Genomic DNA, 26,438 nt, shown 5'->3' with positions numbered 1-26,438 from the left:
CACGCTTGCTCCTGTATGACATTGCTGCAGTGTTCTGTATTGACAAGTATGGTGCGGTTTGTTATTTTTGTTAAGAGTCAATGGAACCATTTTTAGAGTCAGGAATTCTAAGAGTTGTGTGTGTTCTTGTGACTTTTTTCCATGCCCCTTGTGCCATAAGCTCTTGGCAACGTGCTACCCAGCCTAGCAGTGAGGCATCTGTAGTCAGAGTTACTTGTACTGGTAGTTGCCTGAACAGCCCTTTAAAGAGATTTGATTTTGCCCGCCAATGCAAAGCACTCTTCACCTCCTATAACACCACTACTAGATCATCTCATCTGCAAGATACTTGACAGCACGGACAAGCCTAGCCACTGCTGAATTGAGCGCATGTTTAGATGTGCCTGTGGCACTATGTCAATGCAGGAAGCCATCATCTATAAGAAACTCATGACTTTCCTTATTGATATTTGTGCCCACCTGCTAGCAGGAAATCTTTACTATTCTTGTCTGCACCCTTTCCTAAGATGGGTGTGCTAATGTTAGTGTCCAATATGGCATCTAGAAACGGTCTCTTATGGGTCAGTAACAGACTAATCTTTGTCCAGTTGATTGTTGTGAAACCCAGCTTGTGTAAAAGATCCACTGCTTGCATCTTTGTTCGACAGCCCTCTAGGGTTTACCCAGTTATGAGCCAGTTGTCTAGATAGGAGTGCATTGACCTTCTGGCGGCGAGGTGCACACAGCAAAACAAAAGAGGTGAAGGCTGTAGGGTTTAGAACGAACCTTAACCTCTGCCATTGTTCTGGGCAACCCTACAGACCATAGTTATTTGCCTGCCAAGCCATTACAAAAGGGGAAATACAATATGCAAATCATGTTTGGCCCCACCCCAAAATGGGCAGTCCAGCACAAACTGCTTGGCCACATCCATTCTGCATGAGACCACAAGCATCCCCAAGCATGTTTCAACCACGGTGAACACACAAGGGTGCTGATGCTATTCCAAAAGGCAGGTACTACCTTGAATTGGGGGTGTGTGGTTCCTACCTTGAACCTTAGAAATCTTCCCTGACTTGGGAACATTGATGAAGTATGCAGCTTTGTATAGTGTACTCAGGGGTACACTAATTAGTGCATAATAAAAACCATGTGCTCAAGAAATGGAGCACAAACCAGGCAAGAAGCAACACTGTTTATTAAAGCTGGGTGAGCACACATTATTAGTTCTGAGAGGTGGACATCTGAATTGACTATGAACAATAGTTTTATAACAAGAAATATAATAGTCAGACATACAAGGGTCGAGCCAAAAGCCCTTGTACAATCCAAAGTCCTTAACCCATTATCAAAGTTTTGACATTGTGAAACAGGGTGAGGGGAAACACCATAAGAACGATGAATAAGGAGAGCCTGACTGAGGGCTAAAAAGAAGTTAAGGGAAGTGAATTCTGCAAGGTATTACGAGTAAGTGAACTGTGTCAAACTGGCAAATGTGAACCCAACTGAGGTAAGCCAACGGTGCAAAAAGGATTGGAGCCCAGTTGGGGCGGCGGGAGATCCACGGGTGAAAGAAAAATCACCCAATGGGAAGATTACTGAAAGGAACTTGTTTGTTTGTTGTTTATAGTACATCAGGCCCTCTGAGGCAAGATACTTGGTGGAAACGAGACTTGGCCACAGGAGGCCCCGATAATTTGGAAACAAACTTTAAGCTCATGCTGGAGAAGCCCAGGAGTGTGCTGTGCTCAAGAGTCCTGCCTTGGCCCGTGCTAAAAACGTGGGGAAGGGAGACCCCAGTTATACCATCCGGACTTATTTTGTAAACATTTTTTTCTTTTCTGGTGAAAATTATCCCACACTAGGTTGTAACTTAGCGGTATGGATTGGCAATAGTTTTTTTTTTAGTATAGGCTCTTTTTATTTGACAAGACACCACTAGCACTGCCTTATTATTATTTGATGGTCGTAGCTTGCTCCAATCTTATATTTAGATTAGGCCTTTTTCTCACCCATTTATACAGTCTCCTCCTCCTCCGTAATAGTTACATTAAATAGTGAAAGCCTCATTAGAGCAAATGGTTCAACAGTTTCGCCATCACCTCACCTCCCCATGTGGTACCAACTTTTATTCACAACCCACCCCGGAACATCTCTATTAATGAAGCAACATTTCTGCTGACCTCCGGAACTTTAATACACTGCCATTGGTCAGCACCATCGAGAATGGGACACAAGACACCCTGCAGCTGGTGGGAAAGGGGACATTCACACAATACTTGTTCGATAAGGACCTTCACAAATTCTTTGGTTGATACTTTGAAGACTGGCCCCCTCGTCAGAGCTTAGAAACATACCGTCTGATTGGTCCCCCCAGGAACGCCACTCCGTCCAGTGTTCCTTTCCCACTGTTTCCTGCCGATGGGCATCAACGGTCATCTGACCAGCACAATGGTACAGAGCCACCCTCCCATCTACCGTGGAGGGCGGCTTGTTTGGCTGACCGTCCTGCAGTTAACTCACCCAGTTCAGGTTGTAATAATTGCCATATTACAAGTAAATTGAGCCTCTCGCCCCCACCCCTTTCAACATCACTGTCGTGGTCATGCATTTTAAATAAGTTCCCAGATCCAGCCCGCTCCAAGGGATTTCCCACTACACATATTTGTGATTGTGCTATTATTGTCCCTCCCCTTCTTTAGCTAATCAGACAACGTGTTGGAAGTTTACATCCAATGTATCGTTACCCCCTACCATAGCCGGTTCAGTCCTTTATACAGTGCGTCTGTGGCTCAGAGTATCTGTGTTATTCCCCATGTAGCCACCCCACTGTGCATATTTTTACTCCTGCAGTTGGTAAGTGCGCTCCCTATCTGGTGCTGAATTAGCCTCTTTAACACACTAGCATGGTAAGGTGTGTGCCCCTTTTGTGTAGCGGAATGATCTCCTGAAGTGCAGTCATTCTGAACTTTGCGGTTTGACATAATGCTTTGCTGGACTGAGATCTACTACTTGCCTTTTGGTTTTATCTTTTTGGGGTACAAGAAAACAAAGCGAGTAGATGCCCTTATTTACCTGGAACCTAGGAACCGGTTCAACAGTTTTCTTTAAGAGCACAGCCTAGACTTCCTTATTTAGCCATTCGTTGCGCTCTTTTGGCATCTTTCTGTCTCACAGCAGAAGGTTGCACAGTGCCTTCATCAACTCTATGCAGTGTCCCTGGGCTACTGTGTCCAACGTCCACTGATCTCATGTTATCTCCTGCCATGTGTGGATGAAAGTTATGTGTCCTACTACTGGAGATGCATGGGAAGGGACATGTATTTGAAAGTCATTGTTTTGAGGAGTGGTACGCCCCTCGTGAAGTCTTTCCTCTTCCTCTAGACTTTCCACTGTGTGCGTGTTTTATGGGAGAAAAGTAGGTGAATTGTTGAGGCTATGACCGTGAGTACCAACTGGACCCAGTCAGTGTAAGCTTGGTGGCTGGCTGAGCTTACGTTGTGGTCCAAAAGGACCACCTTATGGCTGGGAAACCACTTGTCTGAAAACTCTTGCCAGATATTTGTCCAAGAGTTTTTTTAAAATATTTTTTAAAAGTTGTTTTTATTAACATTTCCCTAAAATATTCCAACATAAAGGGGACATTTCAGCCAGGTACAAGACTAAATAAGCGTATGAAAGTCCATCTGAAGGGTAACATTATACAATCAGTTTGTAGTAATAAGGGCCAGTATTCAAAGCAATTATTCCTACTGTATTCACTTCAGGATCTCATCATTGGCTTATGCATTATTAAACATATAATATGTATGTGCTGTGGGTTAAGTTCCCAGAAGCTCTAGTGACAGGGTGGTCCTTTTAGGGAGTCCAAATATCTGTGGGCCTAGTATCTAACTGAGGTCATGCTACAGTATAGCTATTAGGTGTCATAGCTGAAGGACACATCTTTGAAACAGGCTTGCTTAGTTGGTGGGGGACCTCCCCCATGTTTTGGCGATGCAGCGTTTAAAGGTAGCAATAAGCCAGCAAGTTTACAAGCGTGTGGTATAATGTTTTTATTGTATCCCAATAATCCAACCATGGGCGACACTGGGACATTTTCTGCCACAATTTCACACAGAACTTTGAATACCTCAGACCAGAACGTATTAAAAACATTAAATGTCCAGGCAATATGAAGAAAAGCTGGTTCTTCATCGCATCTCATAACATTGAGGCGTGCGAGTAGTATTTACGAAGGCATGCAGGTGTGTACTATAATTGGTGCAAGAATTCAAAGCAACTGTTAAATGGTATGGATTTTAACAGTTGTATTTCCACTCAGTTTCCATTACCTCTTGACTTACAGATTTTCCCTGGTTCGTTTTGACGTTTCTGGAGGGTATGCATTTGCTCCTATTATTACACCATACAATCTAGAAACCAGTCGGACCTCTCTGGCGGATAGCATCACATCATACAGTAAGTGAGTTGTTTGCGGTTTTTCAGGAAAGGAGCTAAATACTGTTTTCATTGTGCTTAGTATTTGAAAGTAGCAAAAAACCACTAGCGGTGAAGTACCTACCTCTCCCATGTACTTAAACTGATTAAGCGTAATAAACGGATTAAGCATAATAAACTGCCCGTCTTTAAAGAGGTCACCGACGCTAACCATCTCTAGTTTGCTCATGTTTCTAGTGTAAAGGGTTTCCTGGATTAGATCGACCCCATATATATGTCTAGCCAGCATCAGGGCCGAATATAAATATAGTATTCGATTTTAGCTGCAATATGCGTCGACGGATGACGCAAGCAGGACACCATTGATTTTGTTCACCCGATGTTTCAGTCTTTTCAGCAGAACTGTTCTAGGTGAGGTCGGACCTGCTATTGCACGTTCAATTTATACATGCGGTCTATGCAGGTTCTTAGAGTTCCAGTATGATATGAATTGCGCCTGTGAGGCCAGATAATAGCCTTTGATGGCTGCCAGCGGCGAGTCCTCCCTGAAGGCGAGGAGCTGTCAATTTGCTCCTACTAGCCAACTCTAGATACTCTATTTTCCAAATTTAAAAAGGGGCCAATACTATCAATGCGATCAGAATGAATGCAGTTTGCAAGATCGTGAAGGATTTAGATCCAGGGCGGTGCCAGAGCTCACTCGCGAGCCTCCATCTTAGCCGGGCTCTCGAGCCCCCATCCCCATATTTGTCCAAGAGGTTTGACAGTGTCATTATTATTGGCCCTTTCTAGGGCATTATCCACTGCATTGCCAAATAATGTTTAATCTTCCACTGGTTTATCCAAGAGCCTGGCTGGTGTTAATGCTTCAAACCCAGTCTCAACCAGTTACATGCATGTAATTGGCGGCCTCCGCTATTGTGCATCCAAATGAAACTGCTACATCCACACTAGTTTTAATTATCACTTTATCGGTTTGTTTACCCTCCAGTAATATTTTACAGAAGGCTCCATGAGGCTCATTTGGAATTGTTTTACTGAATTCCTCCATGTCGCCCCACTGTTACCCATTGTATCTGGTCATGAGACCTATTGCATGGGCAATTCTTATGCTATATGCTGCAGAAGTTATGTTTTGGGCAGGAAGGTATCATCGGCTCACTTTGTCTGGTGGGTACTGGGTAACTGCCATGCGAAAATTAGGGCAGCGGCCACCACTACAGAGTCGGGAGCTAACTGGGCCCTACTAATTTTCTATCCTTGGATTCACTGGCGTTGCAGTGGCCAGTTTGAGTTAGAGGGAGTCGTTCTTTTTTAAATGAAGGCAATTGAGGCATGCAATGAGAGATTTGCTTCTTTTCCTCTAAAATGTCTTTTATAAAGTCCACATCTTCATAAGGATCCTCGGTGAAGATTCCAACATACTGGGCTGGTCTACAAAGGAAAATATTACACTGAAAATGACCCTCTGTAGGGGAGGATGAGGCAGGAAAGGGGGAGTAGGAGGACCTTCATTAGAGGACACCATGATGTAATAGTCACTGCCCAAATAGTCTTGGTAGAAATCCATCACATATCATGCGGATACTCATGAACCAAGTAGGAGCCATCTTCAATGTTCGGCTGTCCCTCATGCCCAACTTTATTTTTAGGAGTTTCTCATGGGGTGAGATACACGCATCAGTGTATAGGCTCAAAAGGAATGCAAGTTAGAAATTGTGACACAAGGATAAGATCCCATACAAGGACTTTGAAAGGAACTAGTGGAAAGACATTAGTAAGACCCTTTAGAAATTTAACAATCGGAGGGATTTTAAAAATATGAATCGTCCTCTGAAGAGCACTTGAAAATAGCGCCGCCAGATAACCTTTATTTGTTCCAATTTGGAGTCCCAGATTTGCCAACTGTAACAAAAAAGAAAGCACAATAGGATTGTTGCATAGAAAGGGATCCACATTCTTATCCCAGCACCAGATGCTGAACCTGTTCCAAAGGCAGTGGTACAAGATTTCGTAACTGGCCTTCGGGCCCAAAGCAAGATCTCCATTACATCATCCGGAAAGGTCCCAATCCTTGTAGATCAACCTCTCAGAAACAATGAGTGAAGGTTGTGAGTCTTGACCTCTGGATGAAGAATATGACCATCCTCTCGTGAGAGAAGGTCCTCTCTTTGTGGAAGACGCATTGGAGGGCAGAGGGACATGTCCAGAAGGTCCGGGTACCACCTCCTCCTTGTCCAATTCGGGGCAATTAGGATCATGGATTTCCCGAACTTTCTCAATCTACTGATCACATGAGGAATGACGGGGACTGGAGGAAACGCATAAAGGAGTGCAACGGCGTCCCCTAGAGCTCCTCTGAGTCAAGGCCTCAGAGTGGTTTTGAGGCAGCTGAAGCGGCCGCTGAGGGTAAAACCGTTGTTGCTTGGGTTAGCTTAGCCCCTCTCTCTCATCCACCACGAGGGAGTCTTCTCTGACCAGCTTGTCGTCTTCCTCTTCCAATTGAGGAATAGAATCGAAAGGACTTACCACTCCAAGAAGAAGAACCGAAGTAGGGGTAGTTGAGGCTGTCTAATGGTGGCGCTAAGAGATTTAGCCGCTGCTTTCGAGGTCTGCATCTTTTCCAAACTCATCAGCCTTGCTACCAACAGCCTTGAGCCATCAAAGGGTATATTGAGGAGTCTAGACTGCACATCTGGTGCAAATCCGGACTCCCTCAACCACACAAATATGCATAAAACATCCACCCTCTTATGATCCCCATCAGGAAGGATAGAGGGGTATGCTGATTACTTGGTAGATGTAGCAGTAGATGTAGCAGCCTGAACCAAACTTTCTGGTGTTGGATGTTTTGTCAAGATGTTTTGTCAAGATGTTTTGTCAAGTACTCTGGGTCGCTGATGGCTGGTCTATATTTCTTTGCAAAAGTTGTGTTTACTGCAGCCGCAGTCTCCGGGGTCTCCCAATTTGCTGAGACCCTTTTTTGTAGTGCATCCCTGCTCAAAAGAAGGAGTAGGCCTGCTCCAGCTTAACAACTCCATCACCTTGCTCATCAGCTTCCTACATCTAGACAGGATTGTGAATGGTAGCCATTACCACATTTTAGATATAACTGAATTATCATCCAGCACGGCTACGGTACGTATAACGCTGAACACTATGGTACGTATACCTTACACCACATCTGTGGACACAGGCTGCAGGCAAGGCCAAGCATCCATGCACTGTAGAATGCAGATATCGCTATGCTTTCCGGTCTAGCAGCAGACATAGCTGTCTAGACTGAAACACCTGACGTACCTCAACACCTCTGCCACTAGCATATGGCGACTACCTACAAAAGAAATCCGGTATAGCTGGTTACACATCGACTCTCTCAAAAATAGCAATCTATTGCAAACCACCAACAGCACCCACCCACGTGCCTGACCGTGCTTTGGGCAGCTTGGTCGAGCCTAGCCAGCCACCCAAGTTCTAGACTGGCAAAATGCACACATGCAGCTCCTAATCTAAACTCTTTTGAATTTTCCAGCACATTGACTACTGTCACTGAGGGCGTTCCAACCCAAAAAGCACATTGAGGCCACATAAGTGTGGAAAGAGCGCTATATAAATAAACAAATACAGTACAATATGAGGAGTCAGCGTGGTCAGTAGGATCTGGATTACAAGATTCGAGTTCGGGAGAGCATCTAGCCCACTGGCTGAAAGTTATCATACAAGTCTTTTAACCTAGACTCTTCCAAGATAAATTCCTCTGGCACATTAGGGGTGCCATATTGTAACCCAAATAGTGGTGTGTTAGAAGGTTCATCATCTTCATAGATAGATGCTTAAGATTTGGAAAAAATCTTTCTTTGGCAAGGGTTTGAAAATCTTTTCCGGGGTTACTGTTGGCTTCAACAATTTCCACGTAATTATAGACAACGACTTCGGAGTCGATTTTGTCGGAGTCTACTTCGACACTGGCGTCAACGGCTCAGACACAGACAGTGTTGTAATTGTAAGTGTTCATTCATACAGCACTTATACACAGGTGGGGTGCTTCAAAGCGCTTTAAGGTGGGAAGGGATCAAGGGAATACAGTAATCATTCTTAAGCCTTGACGTATCCGAATGATCAAATAGAAAAACTAGCATACTAGGCCTGACAACATTTCTCCTAGTGCACATGCATGTAGTGTTACAGTTGCGACCAAGCTAGGGAGGGGGGACAAAAAAAAGGGGGGACAAGACAAACTTACTAGTCATAGTACATTTAGGTCATGCATGCGTACAGACTGATGTGAGAGGAAGGGAGTAAGGAGGGGGGAGAAAAGCGCGTTCAGCCCAACAGGGCCTTGGGTTAAGTGCAGAGAGGTTGCGCCGCTCATGGAGCATAAGCTGAAAGTGTAGTATTGGTGAGCATAGTGCAGCAGCCCGAAGGCAAGTGTAGCAGGAGTGGCAGGGGAGCCTGCAACATGTAAGGCTCTGGAGGTGAACCAGGCAACCAGTCGGAAAAAACTGAACAGAGTTAGGGAGGAGAAGGATGAAGGAGATACAAATAATAGAAGTTAGCAGGGGAGAGGAAGAGAGAAGGAGGAAGAGAAGAGGAAGGTCTTGAGGATTTTCCAGAATTTATGGTGCTCTGGCTCAAGACGGAGAGAGGCAGGGAGGCTGTTCCAGAAGGAGGCACCTGATGAGGATAAAGATCTACCAGCAAATCTCTGTTTGTGAAAGAGACTCACCCACAGAGAGTTGGAGGACGAGCGGAGGGCTCTAGAGAGACTATTTAGGAAGGGAGCATTGTAGATAGTGCGGCCCCCGGCCCCAGAAAGCCTTGTGGATTACGCAGAGTGCCTTGAACTTGATCCTTGCAGCCACCGAGTGGAGAGATGTCAGCACCAGAGAAATGCGGTCCCTGGGGTTGAGGCCATGATTAGTTTTGCGGTTCTGTTCTGGATGAGTTGCAGAGGACGGAGAGTAGAAGTAGGAAGATTGAGAAAGAGGCTGTTGCAATAGTCCAGCCGAGAGAAAACCAGGCCTCTAGAGGTGGCGCGCCTCTGGGGGAAGGTGAGAAAAAGTAGAATCCCTCTGAGGCGGTGCAGTTGGTAGTGGGACTTTTTGGAGATATCTGAGATGTGAGAAGAGAAGGCTAGAGAGAAAGTGGAGTCGAAGATGACCCAAAGATCTTTTGCCTCATTGGTAGGTGAGGGAGCAGGGCCATAGGTGGCCTGCCAGAGTGAAAGTGTGAAGGCGAGAGCAAGGGTCACTGTCTTAATGGCATTCAGGCAGAGGTTAACAGCACACCATTTGAGGATAGACCGTCAGGGATGAACAATATCCAGCTGGCCCTCGCAAATAAAATTGCCCTCCTACAAACTAAGATAGAAGCAAAAAAAGCCAACCTTGCCTCCAAACAGAATCCCATCACCATAATAAACCACACCACCCCCAATTGCCCTTCCTTCCACTTCTCACCAGTCACAGAAGAGGAAGTAATCAAGATAATCGCCAGTCTCAAACGATCCAACTGCAAAGGTGACATTTGTCCCGCTTCCGTCATCAAACACAGGGCTAATGAGTTAGCCCCTCTCATCACCTCTTTGATCAATGCTTCCTTCAAAAACTCAGTGGTCCTCAATAACCTTAAAGAAGCATGGGTCCTACCCCTGCTCAAAAAACCCAACCTAGACCCCAAAGTCCCCACAAATTACAGGCCCATCACCACAGTCCCATTTCTCCTCAAAATCTTAGACAGGGTAGCCTACCTCCAAATACAACAACATTTGGAAGACAACAACCTCCTAGGCCTGCGACAATCCGGCTTTAGACCAAGGCACGGGACTGAAACTGCCCTCTTGGATCTAAAAATCCAAATGGATGATGCCAAAGATAAGGGCAAACTGGCCATTGTGCTCTTGTTAGATCTATCTGCTGCCTTCGATCTGCTTGACCACCAGATCCTCACTCAACACCTCTCCTCTGCTGCTGCATTATCTCAGAATGCCACTAAGTGGATCCAGTCATTTTTGTCTGACAGGTCGACTAGGGTCTTCACCCCCACCGCGGCTGCGGACTAGGGGTGTCACGGTATTCGTTTTATGACGGTACAATAACCTTCTTGCCAAATGATGGTATATCATGGTTATCGCGGTATAGCAGGTGGAGTTAACTGATCTTAACAAATATTTTCTAAAAGGTCATAAATTGACAGATGTATCATCACAAACAAAACCAGGCACCTAGGGCCAGAATTGGGCTTTTCAACATACTTTCCACTGAAATGCCTTGCTTCCACCAAACACAAACACACGTGTGGAGAGGAGGGGGTGGGGTGGAGGCCTGCTGCAACTGGCAAAGCAAACTGAATAGCTTTTCTTAAGTGGTCATTTAGGCTTTTTGCTTCCCCACTGGCTACTGGTGAAGATGAACATGTTGCCATCTTGATAACCTGCATGCCACAGATCAATGGAGGCTGATGGTAGTATATGCTTGTGCACATACACACACAAACGCACTTTCTCTTTACGTTACAGCCTTTAGTTTACTTGCGGGCCAAAAGGTGTTCAGTAATCACTGACATGTTACCCTTTGGTATGGCAGCAGGGAATACCCACAGAGATGAGTGAATTTCGCAGTGTGACTTATTATATGTAAATTCAATGATAGAACCAGCAAAATCCCCCATTGCCATATGTTTAGAGAATATTATCCATTATAAATATATAAACCCCAAAGCTGCCACCCCAAAGTAAACCCTATTCCTTCTTGGCACTGTATCTATTCTTCCTATTGCTAACATATTGATTTTTTGTGTAAGGCACGTGTGGTTTATGGAATGGCATTAAAAACTGCTCCAACTGAAACTACTTGGTAGACGGCACATCCAACAGTGCAAAACCAAGACTGCAAAGCAATTGCTTACTGCAGCCTTTCCAAATCAGATTGAAAAGCACACTTAGCGGTATGAACGGTATAACGGTATAAACAATGTGACGGTTATTGTTGTTCAATTAAGTGGTTCACGGTATCTTTAACGGTATACCATTATACCGTTACATCCCTACTGCGGACCCTATCCCAATCACATGTGGAGTGCCCCAAGACTCCTGCATTTCCCCCACACTTTACAATATCTTCACGAAGCTCCTCTTTGACCATCTTGACGATCTGGGTGTCGGCTACACTAATTATGCAGACGACACCCAGGTCCTCATCACTCTCACTGGCAGCTATGAAGAGGATGCTGCAAAGCTTAATGAAATCCACTTAGAAATCCAAGCCTGGATGGCCACACACAGTCTTTGCCTCAACGACGATAAGACAGAACTGCTTATCGTAGGCTCCCAGGCTCGCCTCAACAAACTAGACCAAAGGTATCAATCCTTTACCATTGACGGCAACATCATAAAAGTCTCCAAAGAGGTCAAAACACTAGGTGTGTACCTCGACTCCACCTTGTCACTAAAAAAACAAATAAATTCCACCATCTCAGCCACCACCTACACCAATAAATTGATCAATGCCTGTAGGCCTTTTCTCTCCACCTCTAGTTGTCTCACCTTATCAAGAGCGTTGATATTGTCTAAATTAGACTATTGCAACACGCTCTACCTAGGCACTACCACAAAAAACTTGAACAGGCTCCAGATCCTGCAAAATAATGAAGATGTGCCCTTAACCTCCCGCGCAAGGCTCACATATCCACGGCCAGCAAAGAAGTCCACTGGCTCCCGATCCGCGACAGAATCAAGCTAAAAACCCTGGCCATCACCCATAAGTGCCTGTCACGCACCGCCCCTCACTACCTCTCAGACAAATTTGCTAGACATTGCTCCACTAGACCCACCAGAACCCCTTACCTGCATCAACTAAAGATCCCCAACTATAACCTAAAAACAGCAGGAGGTTCAAGCTTCCCAGGGCTTGCAGCATAATGCTGGAATACCCTCCCTCTTGCAATTAGATCGGAAGCCGCATTCTGGCCATTCAGAGCCATGGTGAAATCATAGTAACTAGCCTAAACATTCAATCTCTCAATGACACGTTCGGCCAGCCGCCATTCGCCACCATGTAGTAATGTTCACCCTGGCTTTATCCGATTCAGGACCACCCTGTAACCAGGTCCTCACTCTCCACTGTAACTATCTTGTACACTGTTCTCTGTATACTTTATTCTTGTATGCAACTACTCAGAGCCTGGACTAATGTATGCTCTGACTGGTGTATTAAGGTGTTTGTGTAACGATATGTAACTCTGCTGTGCACATGATTATGCGCCCAGCTACCTGAGGGTTCGGACGCACTTTATAAATAAACAAACTAAACTAAACAAGGAGGAAGAGGCCGAGGGTAGCCTGAAGGAGAGCTGCGTGTCATCTGCATATGCATAACACTGAACATTAGAGGTAAAGGGTAGAGATCCTGTGAGCCAGGGGGGGGGGGGGTCATCTAGTTGTTGAAGAGCCAGGGGGATATGTTAGCTCCATGGGGGACATCACAAGTAGAGAGCGTGGTAGAGGAGAGAAAGGACCCAAGTTCCACCTGGGAGGGACTGTCAGAGAGAAAGGAGGCGAGCCACGCCAGTGCCTGATCAGTGATGCCCAGAGTTCCAGGGAGACGGGAGATCAGGATGTTGTCGAAAGCAGAGGAGAGCTTGAGAAGAATGAGGACAGAGGTAGCGTTGGAGTCGAGATTTGAGAGCAGATCTTCACGGGTGTTCAGAAGAGCAGCTTGTGCCTCTGGATGCTCTAAAGCCAGACTGATGGTCATGGAGACACCAACCAGGTTCAGTGTGGAGGGTAAGTTGAGTGATAGCCAGCCTCTGTAGGAGTTATCACAGGAAAAGAGTGATGAGATCATAAGACAGTTTGCCGGACTAGACAGGTCGGCAGACGGTTTCGTGAGCAGAGTGCTTGAGAGGAGTGGGGAAAACTCCAGTGGCAAAAGAGATGTTGCAGAGGTCGCCAAGGCTTGAGCAAGAGTGTCAATATTCTCCTTGGTGGTTTTGGAGGGGCAGAAGGACACCTGTTTGGAAGAGGCTTTCATAGACTGGACTTGTCTGGAGACTAGTTCAGGTATGACAGGCGAGCGGGAGGAGAGAAGGGTGGAGGGTTTTGGGCGGCCCAAGAGATGTTGATGCAGGAGGGGAACAGGAGAGAGAGAGAGGACAGGATGTCCTGTGTTTTGGTGGTGAAATGTGTGGCCAGGGGTGAGCAAAGAGCTTGGGTGGGTGCAATAGAGGATGCGGCTGCAGTAGGGTTGACCAGTTCCTTGCAGACTTTGAAAAGTTCGGCCATGTTAGATACCACGGAGATGCAGGATTGAATATAGACTTTTCTTGGAGCGGATGCAGAGTATATATTTCCTTTGAAGAAGGCGGCAGGCCAGTTTGTCAGAGGGTGCACCTGAAGATCCCCATTTACGTACCGCTGCTTTGCACTTGCGCTTGCGCTTAAGGGCAGCCAGATCGGAGTCGTACCAAGAGTTGCACTTTTTGGCAGGCTTCAGTCGGACCCTCATGACCGGGGCTAGAATGTCAAGAGTGTTGGAGATGGAACAGTGAAAGTTATAGCGGGCTGTATCAGGGTGGGAGTAAGGTGCAGGAATTGGAGGAGAGTTGGTGGAGGCAAAGGCAGCCACTGACACTCTCTCCATGGGTCGGATGCCTTTGAAGGCAGGAGGTGGAGTAGGGTGTGCCGTTTCTACAGGAGAAGTGAGAACAGAGAAGAGAATGATCAGTCAATGAGAGTGAAGTAATAACAGGAATGGAGTGGGTGTCTGTGGAGATGACAGCATCCAAGGCGTGGCCAGCGGAGTGAGTTGGACCCGAGGGTAGAATGGAAAGGGAAAGTCACAGGTTGCGGAAAGGTCCTGAAGATTCCGGAGAGTCAAGATGGATGTTAAGATCCCCCAGCAGGAGGAGTTGGGAAGAGAACGAGAGGAGAGAAGAAGCTAGGTCAGCCCATTCCGAGAGGAAGAGGTTGGATTGGCCCGGCGGCCGATAGAAGGTGGCCAGAGTAAGAGGCGACAGGTGAGCGAGGGAGCGCGAGAGAGAGAGCGAGAGAGAGAGAACCTGCAGACCAGGCATTCAAAGGAGGAGTAGACCTGAGTGGGAATAATGGAAACAGGGATCTATTCAGGAAAGATCAAGGCTACTCCACCTCCTGGCCTGTTGGGCCTGGGCACGGAGAGGATTGTGTAGCCTTCACAGAGAAGTACATCAAAACTTGTGACAGAGCTGTCTTTAAACCATGTCTCAGTAAGAGCAAGAACAACAAGATCCAGTAGTTCAAGGAGGTGGCAGATGTCAGAGGAGTGCTTGACGGCAGAGCGAGAGTTTATGTGGCAACGTGGAGCAGGTTGCCACTTTTGAAGGACTTCCGGGGGATGCAGGGGACATATGCTCCCCCTGTAAGCGGCAAGAGTGCCTGAGAGGTAGAGATAGAAGGAGGCAGCGGAGGCAAGGGTGCAGGCAAGGGAGCCAGTATAGTGGGAAATGGTAAGGGAGCCAGTGTGGGAGGCAGGGGAGCTCCAGCTGCGGTGGCAATGGATGGTCAGGGCAGCAGGGTGGAAGAGGCTTAGGAGGTTGTCAGTGTAGTGTGAGTAGACAAGGCAGCCTGTACAGTTGAAAGTGACAAGGGGGGTGGGTTGTGCAGGAGGTGGTGAAGCTGGTGGGAGGCAAGGAAGCTAAGGTGGGCATAGTTGGCAAGTGAGCCTGGGCGGCCATAGAAGCAGGTGGCAAGGAAGCCTGTGAGGAGGAAAGAGGAAAGTTGATAAGGCAAGGAACGAGCCTATCAAAAAGTAGGAGGTTGGGTTGAGGGCCTTGTACCAGGATGGTACCATTCCGATAGACATTTATGATGGCCCTGGAGGTGGAAAATGAGTCAAGAAGGGCCTCCCAGCGGGTACCACCGTTTAAGTGCGAGGAAGAGTAAGGAGAGAGCATAGTGGTCATATGGAGAAGGAACGACAGGATATCGGTGAGAGTCTCTTTGGCGGAGGCACTGACGTAGGTGTCAGCGATAGGAAGGCCTGGGCTGGAAGCCAGTATGTCCTTCTTGAGTTTTTTCCTGCCAGACTTAGTAAGAGGTGAAGGATAGGAGATGGAGAAGCAGTTACAGAAGAGGGGGGGGATACAAAGCACCATAGTGAGGGGCACAGAGTGTGGTACACTCAACTAGCAGAACAGTTGAGGTATGTGGGACGTAGGCAAGGAGGGAGCAAGCGCACAGAGACAGACAGGATAGGGAAGAAACACTGGGAAATAAAGAGGGTGAGGGACAGATAACAGACGAGAAGAGGGCAGAGCAGGTGACAAATCAGCACATTTCCATGAAAAAGCAGGATGTGAGCACAGGTAAATGCAGTTTTTAAAGCAGCAGCAAAAACCTGTAGGTTGCGAGCACAGCCAAATACACTTTTTTTTGGTCAACAGGTGTAGCAGCACAACAGTACAAGGGTGTAGGCAGTGGAAGTGGAAGCCCACAAAGGAGGAGTGTTATGGCCTTGCGATTGGAAAAAGAGGTGCATTCAGAGATAGATTAGAGAGATTGTCAAAAAGTGGCACAGGCAGAATCCGGAGGATGCGGCAAGCAATTGAGCAACAGTCCACACTTGCATGATAACGGAGGGGAAGATCCAATAGCCCAGGCCGCCTGGATGAGGTACCAAACCTCATGATGCATAATGATTGTTGGAGAAAAAGTAGAGGGGTCCACAAGGCCTAGACAGGTACAAACAGGGCCTTAGCGAAGGAGTCAGTGACTTCTTATGCTTTTTCGAAGGAACCCACGATGGACTGGATTCTTGACTTCTCAAAGCCCTCAACGATTTCTTGCCAGATCGAGATTTTTCTCGATGCTGTATCGGTTTATGGTTCGGTGTTGTAGACTTGGTTCCATGTATTAATATCCCTGCAAAAATATGGCAATACAAAAATATTGCCATATTTTTGCAGCAATATTGACCCATGGACACTGCGGGGGACACAACCCCGCAACCCCCGCTCCCACAAATGATCCCCCAAAAATTATCACTGATGGCGAGACAAACAGCCATATATACAGCAACATTTTTGGTGGGGATATTTTGTAGGGATACCGAAGACTGTCTTCAACTTCCCTTTGTAGTCTTGATGCAGATCGAGGGGGTATGGGCTTTATGCTTGTCCTTCGAGGAGGTCGAGGCTGCATTCTCGAAGATCTTAAGCATTTCGTTACTAACTGCATCCCATTTTGCTGGGGGATCTGACTTCCTTGGACATTTGATCACTAGAGGTTGAAGGTGACCTACATTGCCATTTCTTAGCCTTCTTCGAAGAAGACAAGGACTGGCACAATCGACTTCTCGATAGAGATCCTTTGGATCTTTTCCGTCAAGGAGAACCTCTCAACTCATTGTACTTCCTATTTGTGCTCTTCGAAGGCAATCTCCCAAATGTCAATTTGCCTTTACGTTCCCTTAGAGCCTTTTTCTTCACCTGACAGGAGTTGCAGTCGGGGGTACGGGGACCGGTTCCAAGACACCACAAACATATGTGGTGTGGGTCGGTGATTGACATCTTTGATCCAAAGTCCTGGCACTTCTTGAAGCAAGTCTTAGGCGTTGATTGAGCTGATGGGAAGACATTTTCGTTGATCGAAAAATCACTGATGAAATTCAGTGAAGAACCGAAGCATGCCAAAATTCTTTGAAGCGGTAGTTCGGAAAAACAGAACTGAAGCCAACGGGCGTTGCATGCGCTACTTATTCTGATGATGACGTCGACATTCGCACAGAGGCACTCGAGGGACATCGACACTATGCCACATAGCACCCCTTGTCAAAAATTATTTATGAAGCAGCAGAAGCTGGAAGGATAATCATCATAAGAGGAATACGTGGAGGACAATCCATTCCAAAGTGCTTTTCTCACTTATCTGAAAGCCTCTGTTACTGGCTTGACCTGTGAAGTGAAAGTAGAAATGGGTTTGGAAACACCTGCTTCAGTATGTTTCTGATTATGTGCTATACTGGTCTCTTTCAGAGTTGAGGCCTACTGCGCTCGATGTCTGTGAAGTAGTTGTGTCCTTGCGTTTATGGGTCGAGCCTTACCCCTGCATGCCTTTGTCTCAACCTCAGTCGATGTGTTTGTGTTATTTTTCAGCCTCTTGATTGCCAGGGACTTCTATATAACTCATTTGTTGGATGAGCCATGTGCACTGGGAGATCGGCTGGGAGGCCTTGTTTGCCAGCACCTCTTTATTGGGCTGTTGGGCAACTCCGAACTCCTTGTCTAAAGCCTTGACCTAGAGCTCTGAAGTCTCTGCTTCAGACTCGCCCCGTGCGAGTTCCCACTCCATGGCATATACTCCAGGGCACTTCTGCTGGCGCTCTCCGAGCATTTTGGGTTTACATTTCTAGCACAAGAGGCAGCAATCCTCAGCAGCGTGTCAAGGGAGACAACTATTGCAGACTGTGCATATCTCGCCTGAGAAATTAGTAATTACACTGATGGCAACATTTAAATGGTGTATTTTCCATCAGGTGCCCAGGGTTTCAACTCTGCTTTAGTATGGGCAGTGTAAGGAAGGCATGGTATCAAAGTAAGACAGAAACAAGTGACCACAGTTCAAGGGTGTTTATCACACCTTTGACAGTTCAATAACCTTGTATCTAAACCTAAATCTAAGATGGGAGCAAGCTACGACAATCAAATAATAAAGAATGCAGTCCTAGTAGAGTCTTGTCAACTAAAAAGGGTCTATACTAAAAAACCTATTGCCAATCCTTACTAATAGTTACAAATAGTGTGGGGTGTAGTTCAAAAAAAGAAAGAAGCGCTCACAAAATGGCAATCCGGATACTTGGGCCGATGGCCTCCCTTCGCCAGGTTTTCAGCAGAGGGCAAGGCTGTTCACTCTGAGCAAAGCACACACACTGGCGTTTGCAGTACGAGGATACAATGGCAGTGCCAGCATCAGGGCATTCTGTGCTCAAGTCTCTTTTCCATCAGAGTCCCTTGTTTCAGAGGGCCTGATGTACAAAACAAAATAGAAAGTTCTTCTTCTTGTTACTAAAACAATTTTGGTTGCTTCTCCCTCGATCCCCCTCAGCTGGGCTCAGATCCCCCTTCACATTCAACTAGTCTCCCTCACCCGGGCTCGGCCCAATTGCAGTTCACTTTATACTTATCGAAGACTTTGGATTTTGCACAGGATTTTGGTTGACCCATCGCAGGACCACTTCGATACAAAGTTCCTTTATGACAATGCAGTTCCCCTTCAGTTAGATGCACAATAAAGACCTTTGAATGGGCACCACTGTGGCGCCGTACCACTCTATACACGGTATCTGGTTTAGCTTTCAGCAGTTCATTCACTCCTTTAGTTTCCAATTCTTAGCACATCTTATAACATGCGCTTCAAACACAGTCCTTTGTGGAATTCTTCATACATTCCCACTTGCATCTGTGGTTCAAACATAGGGTGATTTTGTATCGGTTTCTCTGACTCACCGGCTGTGATGCTTTTATTGGCGCAGCTTTCTTGCTGGAGCCAAGACAGTACCACAGCGGCAATCGCTCCTCCCAGCCTGGGTTATCGACACTGGGGCGCAGCATAGGTCTGTTCAGCTTCAGTTCCTTGTCTTAGGCGTCTCACTTTCCAAGACTCATGAAAATAGTGGTTTCTAGAGGTCAAGGTACTTCCCTCCTTGCAACCCTCTCCAGTCTCACTGCCTTTCTCCTTGTGTTAGATCGCCACCTTGGAACTGCTGCTTCTTTGTGTGCTTTTCCTTGCTCAGAGTGTGCTTTCGTGCTCCCCTTTTATTTGTGTGGGGAAATGCAATGGGACTCAGTTGTGTGTGTGTGTGTGTAATGGTCAGGAATTGTCTGACCAGAGTGTTGGGACATGACAGGTTTACGGCTCTGGTTTTAGTCTGTTGTGTTTCACGATGAACTGTAAGTGAGAAAGTGTTTGTGTAGGGAAAGGGGGAGGGTGGAGTTTCCTTATATCCTACCTGGTAGGATATGGAAAAGGTAACAGGAAAGGGGATACCGCGTCTCACCCTTCGGTGTCCACTTCCACTCCCGAAAGACCCCTCATCCAGGTTTTCCTCCCGCACTGGTCCACCCCCAGGAACTGGATCCAATAGCGATGGCCGTGTCATGGCCACCTGGATGACAGATCCCCGGGAACTAGCGGGTGAGACACCTTCAGGTTTCTCACATGTATGAGGAGGGTAACAGGTATTCTCCAAGAGTGTTAATAGTATTAACATAATGGCCCCCCCTCTCTCCCTACTGTATGCCACAATGCTGATGGACACTTTTAATCGGTGTTGATAATCTACGTCTCGGCACTGAAAACTTGTGTCGAAATATTCTGTTGCAAAGTTGCTGCCAGCCATTGGCAGAAAAAAATAAAAATCTCAGGACGATGACGCATGAAGGATTGTGGTTCCTGTACACGTTAAGATAGGGACAGTATGTATGACAGGAATTGTTGACGCCCCTTTTTCGAATTTAATGCAATACTCTGAGCCAACCACTAGAAGGTGGGCTATGCATACCAAGTGAATCTAAGCAGATTAACAAGCCCCAGAAACATACACACAAGCTCATTACTTTTTACTTTTAAAACCAATAACCCTACACAAAGTGCATGGGTGCTGCATTCTCAAAACAATGTACCACATACATCGGATTAGAAGAAAATGAAAACTTTAAAGGCAGGTGTCATGATGCCGCACCCTCCAGTTATGCAACATTTAGTTGGAGTGCTGTTCTTTTTTTCCGACCTGTGCAGTCAGGATCTTGAACACTTACACTGCTTCAAAAGCAGGTCTACTCTGGTTTTAATCAATGTTAAAACCTTTTTTGCTTCATAAACAAGTTCTAGTTATTTACTTTTTATTTAAATACTTTTTTGTGGCGCTAACGGGACCTTTTCTGTTTTTTTCTCGAAGTCCTTTTTCCACTTCACTGTCCCGAGTGGAATGATCTGCTCTTTTAGGTAAACGTCATGCCTGTAGTGACAGAGAGTCCTGGGAAGGCAACCATAATGTTTGTATTAGCTGTCTACCCAAGGACCAAAACATAGAAAAATACAAGATTTTTCGGAAGAGGGCAAATAAGCACCTTAATGAGAGGAATTAAATTAGGCTGAAGAAGCTCAAAGCTTCCTCTGATGCAGTCTGTTGCCTCTTCCTTTGAGTTTTTACCTTCAAAAAGGCCCGAGTGCAGGAGGCCAGGACATTCTGACCATTGGTGATGGTATGGTATCTCTGAAGGGAGAGACTTGGTGATATGATATGATAGGTTATTTATAACGCGCTTAATACCCAGAGGTTTCTAATCGCGGACCCGGGGATCGAACGTGTGTTGCTCTGTATCGTCTTGCTTCCAAGGCGAACACGTTGCCCCTGAGCTATCCCCCAGCGACAAGGAATAATGCAATCATTGTGACCACTGACCAAGCTTGAGAGTCACGCTATTGAGAGACCTTTCTTTTATGGCAAGACAATAGAAGAAATTGTTGTGGAATGAAGGTGGTGGAAGACTACCATTCCCCACAGGAAAAGCCTCCTTTGCCACCAAGGCCATTGGCTCCGACGAACAAGTTAAAGAGTAGCAGCAATTTCGCACCCAGAGGCCCAAAACTGCTACAAGGAAACATGGCTGCTCTCAAAGATCATCTACCCTCAGAGAAGTGGAAAACCCACTGAGATTTTTCCTCCAAGGAGGACACCTCAGAGGGTTATCTCCCTAGACCTAGACTGTGGATCAGATTGGGACACCTACTCGCACAGATTTCTGAACTGCATTGCAGCTACAATTTCTCCACTGGGGGACCTCACTTTTTTATGCTTAAGAGGATTGCTACCACTGCATCATGCCCTCAAACATCAGAAACTCTGCATCCAAGAATGCCTACACCCACACTGATACCATTGGTTTCAGGCATTTCATTACCTGTGGTGAATAACTTTTGACATCAACAGACAACGCACAAATCCAAATGGGGGAAGAAATAGAGCCTGGCATTCAGACAAATTGTTGGTATACAATTATCATCCAGCGAATTTACTCAGTCTCCTTGGTGAGAAGGGTTCCCTTCCTAAACATCACAACCCACTCTACTCAAGGGGAGTAGAACGATGGAGTTAGTGGACAGGAAAATTTGCAGCATTCGTTATTGCCTTCAGGGCAAGATAATCGGATGCCCCTTTAAGGGACTCTGTTAAAAAGTTAGTAGGCTTCCTGCCAGACAAAAGAAATTAACTTCTGAAGGCGGTGAAAGGATGGTAGTGCCTTGTAACCTGATTAACATTTCATAATATGTAGTCAACCTGTCAGCCATTAACTACTGCCAAGACTTGATTAGCAGAAAATATGCTTCAATGAAGTTATCCCATTGAAGCCTGATAGGCAATAGAAAACAATGGCCTTACCATTTTCAGGAAATGGTCTATTCAGGACACATGCCGAAGAGGAGGGGGCACGGATGATGGTGAAACAAACACTGAAATCAGTAGAAATATACCAGAAAAAAAGGAATTCCTTCCTTTTGTTAATCAGGTCGGAATCCAGCATATTGAAAAAGCACTAATGTACTTCTTGAAAGTGAATGTTATTTTGTGAGAAAGTTCCAAACGATAGATCAGCTTTTTAGATTTTGAATTACCTAAAACAAATCTCATATCAACAAGATTTTTCACTCTAGAAAAAAATTGTTTGAAGGTCCCCAAAATTGGTGGAGTTCTTCTGTCACAAAAATACTAATGAAGATCCCATAAAGAGAAAGAAGGCTACAGAAGGGAGCATTGTTAAGGTTACATGGGCCCACCGATTCAGCTGTAAAATGGACTTAAAAATAAGAATTTTTGATAAATTAGCAGAAGCCGCTAAATACCGTCAGGCCAGATGCCTGCCATGGCTGTAGGGTCTGTAGTGCTGGCAGGATTACACACATGGACTCAGGCCTTAAAGATGTAGTGCTGAAATATTTACCCCAGTCCTCTGAGTGTAAAAACATGCCATGCACGAAGAAAACAATTAGATGCCAATCTAAGATGCACACATATAGTTAAAAATCTTTTACAACCATTCCCACCCACTTACACAAATACCATAATTAAGCTCTCACCGAAGTGCGCTGTACCCTTGGCAAACACTGACGCAGGAGATAACTCTCTCCTGATTGCTCTGGTCCTCTCCAAGATATTTACACACAATGTTGCCTCCCAGGCTGAAGCCCACCACGATCAACTGGGTCTGAGGAAATGTTTTCTTAATGTTGCTGACCATTGCTCCGAATTCCCAAGTACAACCTGAAAGCAAAACATTTTCAGTATGTTAATAGTACACATGCCAGAACAAAGAATGGCATAAATTTTAATCAGAACCAAATTAATTTGAAATAAACACCTGAACAGCCTTACCATATGTGAACATTCTTGGAGAAGTGAGCTCTATGTTTGGCAAAGCTCCAAGGTGATTCAAGACTGCACATCTGTAACCATTTTTCTGGGCATAATCCACAAAGGTGCGGATGTAATGTTTCTCACTGTGATTTGCTATTCCAGGACAAATTACCATAGTTATGTTATCTGAAATTTAAAAAGAAACCGACATTTACTATAATTCCAATGAAAGGGAGTCATAGTAGGATTGAAGCATTTGGGACAAAACAATATATATCTTTTTAACATGCTTGTAAATCCTCACAATTATGATTTTTCCACCTAAAATAGGCATTGTTATTGAAGCATTTCATCCATGAAATATGTGGCTGTAGCATGGGCTGAACAATTTGTTAAGATCTATAAATTAGTGGAAAATATTTGCAGAATTTCTAACCCGCAGGTGGCAAAATAAGAGTAATCCATTGATGTGGTTTTGGCCAACCCATGATGGGAAGTTACAGCTAATGGCAAGTACCTTGCTTTGAATGGAAAGTGACTAAGTAGTAACGAAGATTGAGTTGAAGGTTCACCAATGAACTGTGTGTACAGTTCTATGCTTTCACCTACAGACTATAGACTAATACTTTTATCTAGTTTCAGCTGGGCAATGGTTAAAGACTTAAGTAGATCAAAACCAAACCTCATTGTTCCAGTGTCTTTCTCATCTGATTTTTTTCAAGTAAGACATTCAATTTGGTTCTTAAGACTTCAAATGACTTTTGTTAAGTGTACTTTCTGGTGGATGAGGTATGCGTCCCACAAAATCCTCACCTCTTAAAATACTTTGGGAAATCTTAAAACGGCCCCCAGCAAGAAGAAGAGAGGGAGGATCGGAGCAATTTCGTTGTGGATCAATCAACAGAACGGACTAGCTATTTTCCAAATGCCCCATGATGTGGGCTTAGGATGATCAACCAGTACATCAATCTGCAGCTTTGTAAATCTTATGATCCTCCACCGTATAGGGGGTCCCCATTTGTAGGTGATTGTTAGGGAGATTTTTCAAGTGTCCTCTTGTAAAGGGCTCAGAATTAACAGTATGCAGTGTGTGATGAATCCAGTGGAGTCATTACGGATTCCCCTGTGGGAATCTCCTCCCATGTGGCCAGGGGAAGGAAGCTGCTACCCGATCCTAACCCTGCAGGTGGGTTTATGAGGGAGGATCACATGGGAGGAGACAACTATCGGGGAGATGTTATGACTTCATTGGATGAAACACAGTATTCTCCCCCCCCTTTTAACGGTACCCCATAGTAGAGGAAATCAAGAAACCTTTGCACAAAGACACAAAAGAAACTATTCATTAAATTGGAACTTTTGCCATCCTATTCAAGAAACCCGGGGAAGGGGACCAGCCTCTGGATCCAAGGGTCTGTACCTTGGAGAACATTTTTGTTGGGAGTAATTATTTCGTTTTTAAACACTTGTTGCTAAAATCTAGAAAAATATATTTCCCTGCACCCATTTGGTGTTTTGTTTTAGTTTGAGGGTGTCAGGAATTCACGTAATCATAAGCCCATGGTTTTACATAAACGCACTGTGCAGTCTCCACATACTGTGAAAGGTTTTTTGTATAGGGTTCCTCAACTCTACTCCTTTGCCAAGCATTCCACACGTATGCAGGGAGCACAGCCCTTCCTGCCGTGGAGGTTGCCATGGTGACATTAGAAGCCTCAGCATACACAGTTGTGTAGACGTATGTACGGCATCCAGTGGGAAGGCCGTCCCTCGCGGTCCACGCAGAACGTTATGTGACTCAGGAAATAAGTATTGACTTCGCCGACAACGTGGCACTTCCGATTAGAGTTGTTTCTGTGACTGTACGCCTTCTTTGTTTCTGCTGGAAACAACGTTATTGACCCGATTTTCTGATTCCCAGACTCGTCCCCTGCTTCATCCCTGGAGCTGTTCGACCCCAGTGTTTTTCCTGACTCAGAGTGCTTTACACACTGCCTTTTGTCACTCGCCTTGGTTCACGCTGCCTGATCAGCGCCGACTTCCAATTCGTCCCTGGATTGTTTCACTTGCCATTTTTGTCTTATTTCTGCCCGCACATTGCCAAACTGCTTCTGTTCTTTGGATTCCCATACTGCTGTGACACTCCATTAGAGACGCTCTGCTGATCATCCCACATATGCACTGATTTCTCTGGATTGTTACTGTTTTTCAATTACGTTTACTGCGCACAGACTAGAGCCGCTTGCTGAACTGTACCGCCTCGTACGCTCATGCGTCCTCGTGCCTTCCGGGCAGGTCCCACTAACCAACCTTTTCCCCTTTCGTACGTTCGGACTTGGATTGTTCTGAAACTCCTGTTCTCCATTGCTTCACGGCTGTTCACGCCTGGTAAAATCTTATCCTCTGTACTTTTTCTATCAATCCTACCACGTTTCTGTCTCACTTACAATCCTGTATCCCTAGACATCCTTGGTCGATTTGGGAACATAAAGGGACCCCTGCTGCTCCATACCACATGCATTTCCGGCTTGACTTGGAGCAACCATGCTTAACATTGAGGTTAGCTCATCCCTACCTTCTCTGCTGTTTGGGGGAAACTATTGGTCTGTGTTACTAACCACAGTGTCTTTTCTATATTACAGCTGGTAGCTTTCGAGTGGCGTGTTCCTGCATCTTCCAATTGATTACTCTGGTTTTAAAATCAGTGGGGTACATTGATAGGAACTCTTCCTCTACTTGCGAAGCACGTCCAGTCCTACTTCCGGCATCCGGAGGCTTACAGAGTTCTTGGGGTACTGAAAATCACTAAGGCAGTGAGTCAACAGAATCAGAAGCCACAAAATGGACACTTCTGATATGGCCACCATTGTTCAGGTGGTCTCTGAACTCAGGGCATTCATGACAGCGGTCCAAGAATCCGCGCATCGTAGACAGATTGCAGGAACTGACGCATCCACCCCAAGCAGAGACCACCACACCAGCAGTGGCTTCTGGATCTGGATATTCGTTGCCCAGGCAGGATCCGGTTCCCATGCTTATGTGCACCCAGTTCCCTTTGGCCCTCCAGGAGAGGTTCAATGGAGACCCTAAACAGTTTAGGACCTTCATTAGCCAGTGCAAACTTCATTTCTTGTGCAGACTTGCCTCTTTCTGCGATTCTACCACAAATGTTGCCTTTGTATTGTCCTATCTAGGGGGTATGGCCGCTATCTGGGCAAATCCACTACTGGAAAATAACAGTTATGCGCTTTATGACTGCGACATGTTGATCACCGCCATGAGTCGTGTGTTTGGCACAAGATACAAATCACAGGCCACAGACCTCGAGTTACTGAGTCTTCAACAGGGTGATACACCCCCGTTTGCCTACTTGGCCAAGTTTAATCAGCTGGTAGATGAAACAGGATGGCCTGAGAATAAAAAAGTGGCTGTTTTCTATAAAGGCCTTTCTGATTCTTTAAAGGATACCTTGGCCACTGTTCCTATTGTTCCTACAACCTTCCCGGAGCTTCTAGACCTTGTGTTCCAGATTGATGCCCGAAAAGGAGAAAGAAGACCTAATCCACAAGTCCCTACACACGCTGAAACATCATTCAGCAGAGACAATTAACCCATGCAGATCGGTGCTGTGCG

The 26,438-nt window shown here is 45.7% G+C and overlaps 1 protein-coding gene across 1 annotated transcript in view; it reads right to left on the bottom strand.

Moving 5' to 3' along the window:
* Positions 1 to 26,438, bottom strand: part of ABHD2 (abhydrolase domain containing 2, acylglycerol lipase) — a 491,761-nt gene that overhangs the window by 252,472 nt on the left and 212,851 nt on the right. The window contains exons 5-6 of the mRNA XM_069624300.1: positions 22,824 to 22,991; positions 22,529 to 22,712 (exon numbers count right to left, since the gene is read on the bottom strand). Coding sequence (XP_069480401.1) covers positions 22,529 to 22,712; positions 22,824 to 22,991 — 352 coding nt within the window. The remainder of the gene's footprint in view (positions 1 to 22,528; positions 22,713 to 22,823; positions 22,992 to 26,438) is intronic.

The sequence above is a fragment of the Ambystoma mexicanum genome, chromosome 11 (genome assembly GCF_040938575.1).
Source record: "Ambystoma mexicanum isolate Mex_15411 chromosome 11, UKY_AmexF1_1, whole genome shotgun sequence".
In the NCBI taxonomy this organism is placed as follows: domain Eukaryota; kingdom Metazoa; phylum Chordata; class Amphibia; order Caudata; family Ambystomatidae; genus Ambystoma; species Ambystoma mexicanum.
The sequence above is the reverse complement of the archived record's forward strand: the minus strand, read 5'-3'. Positions and strand labels throughout refer to the sequence as shown.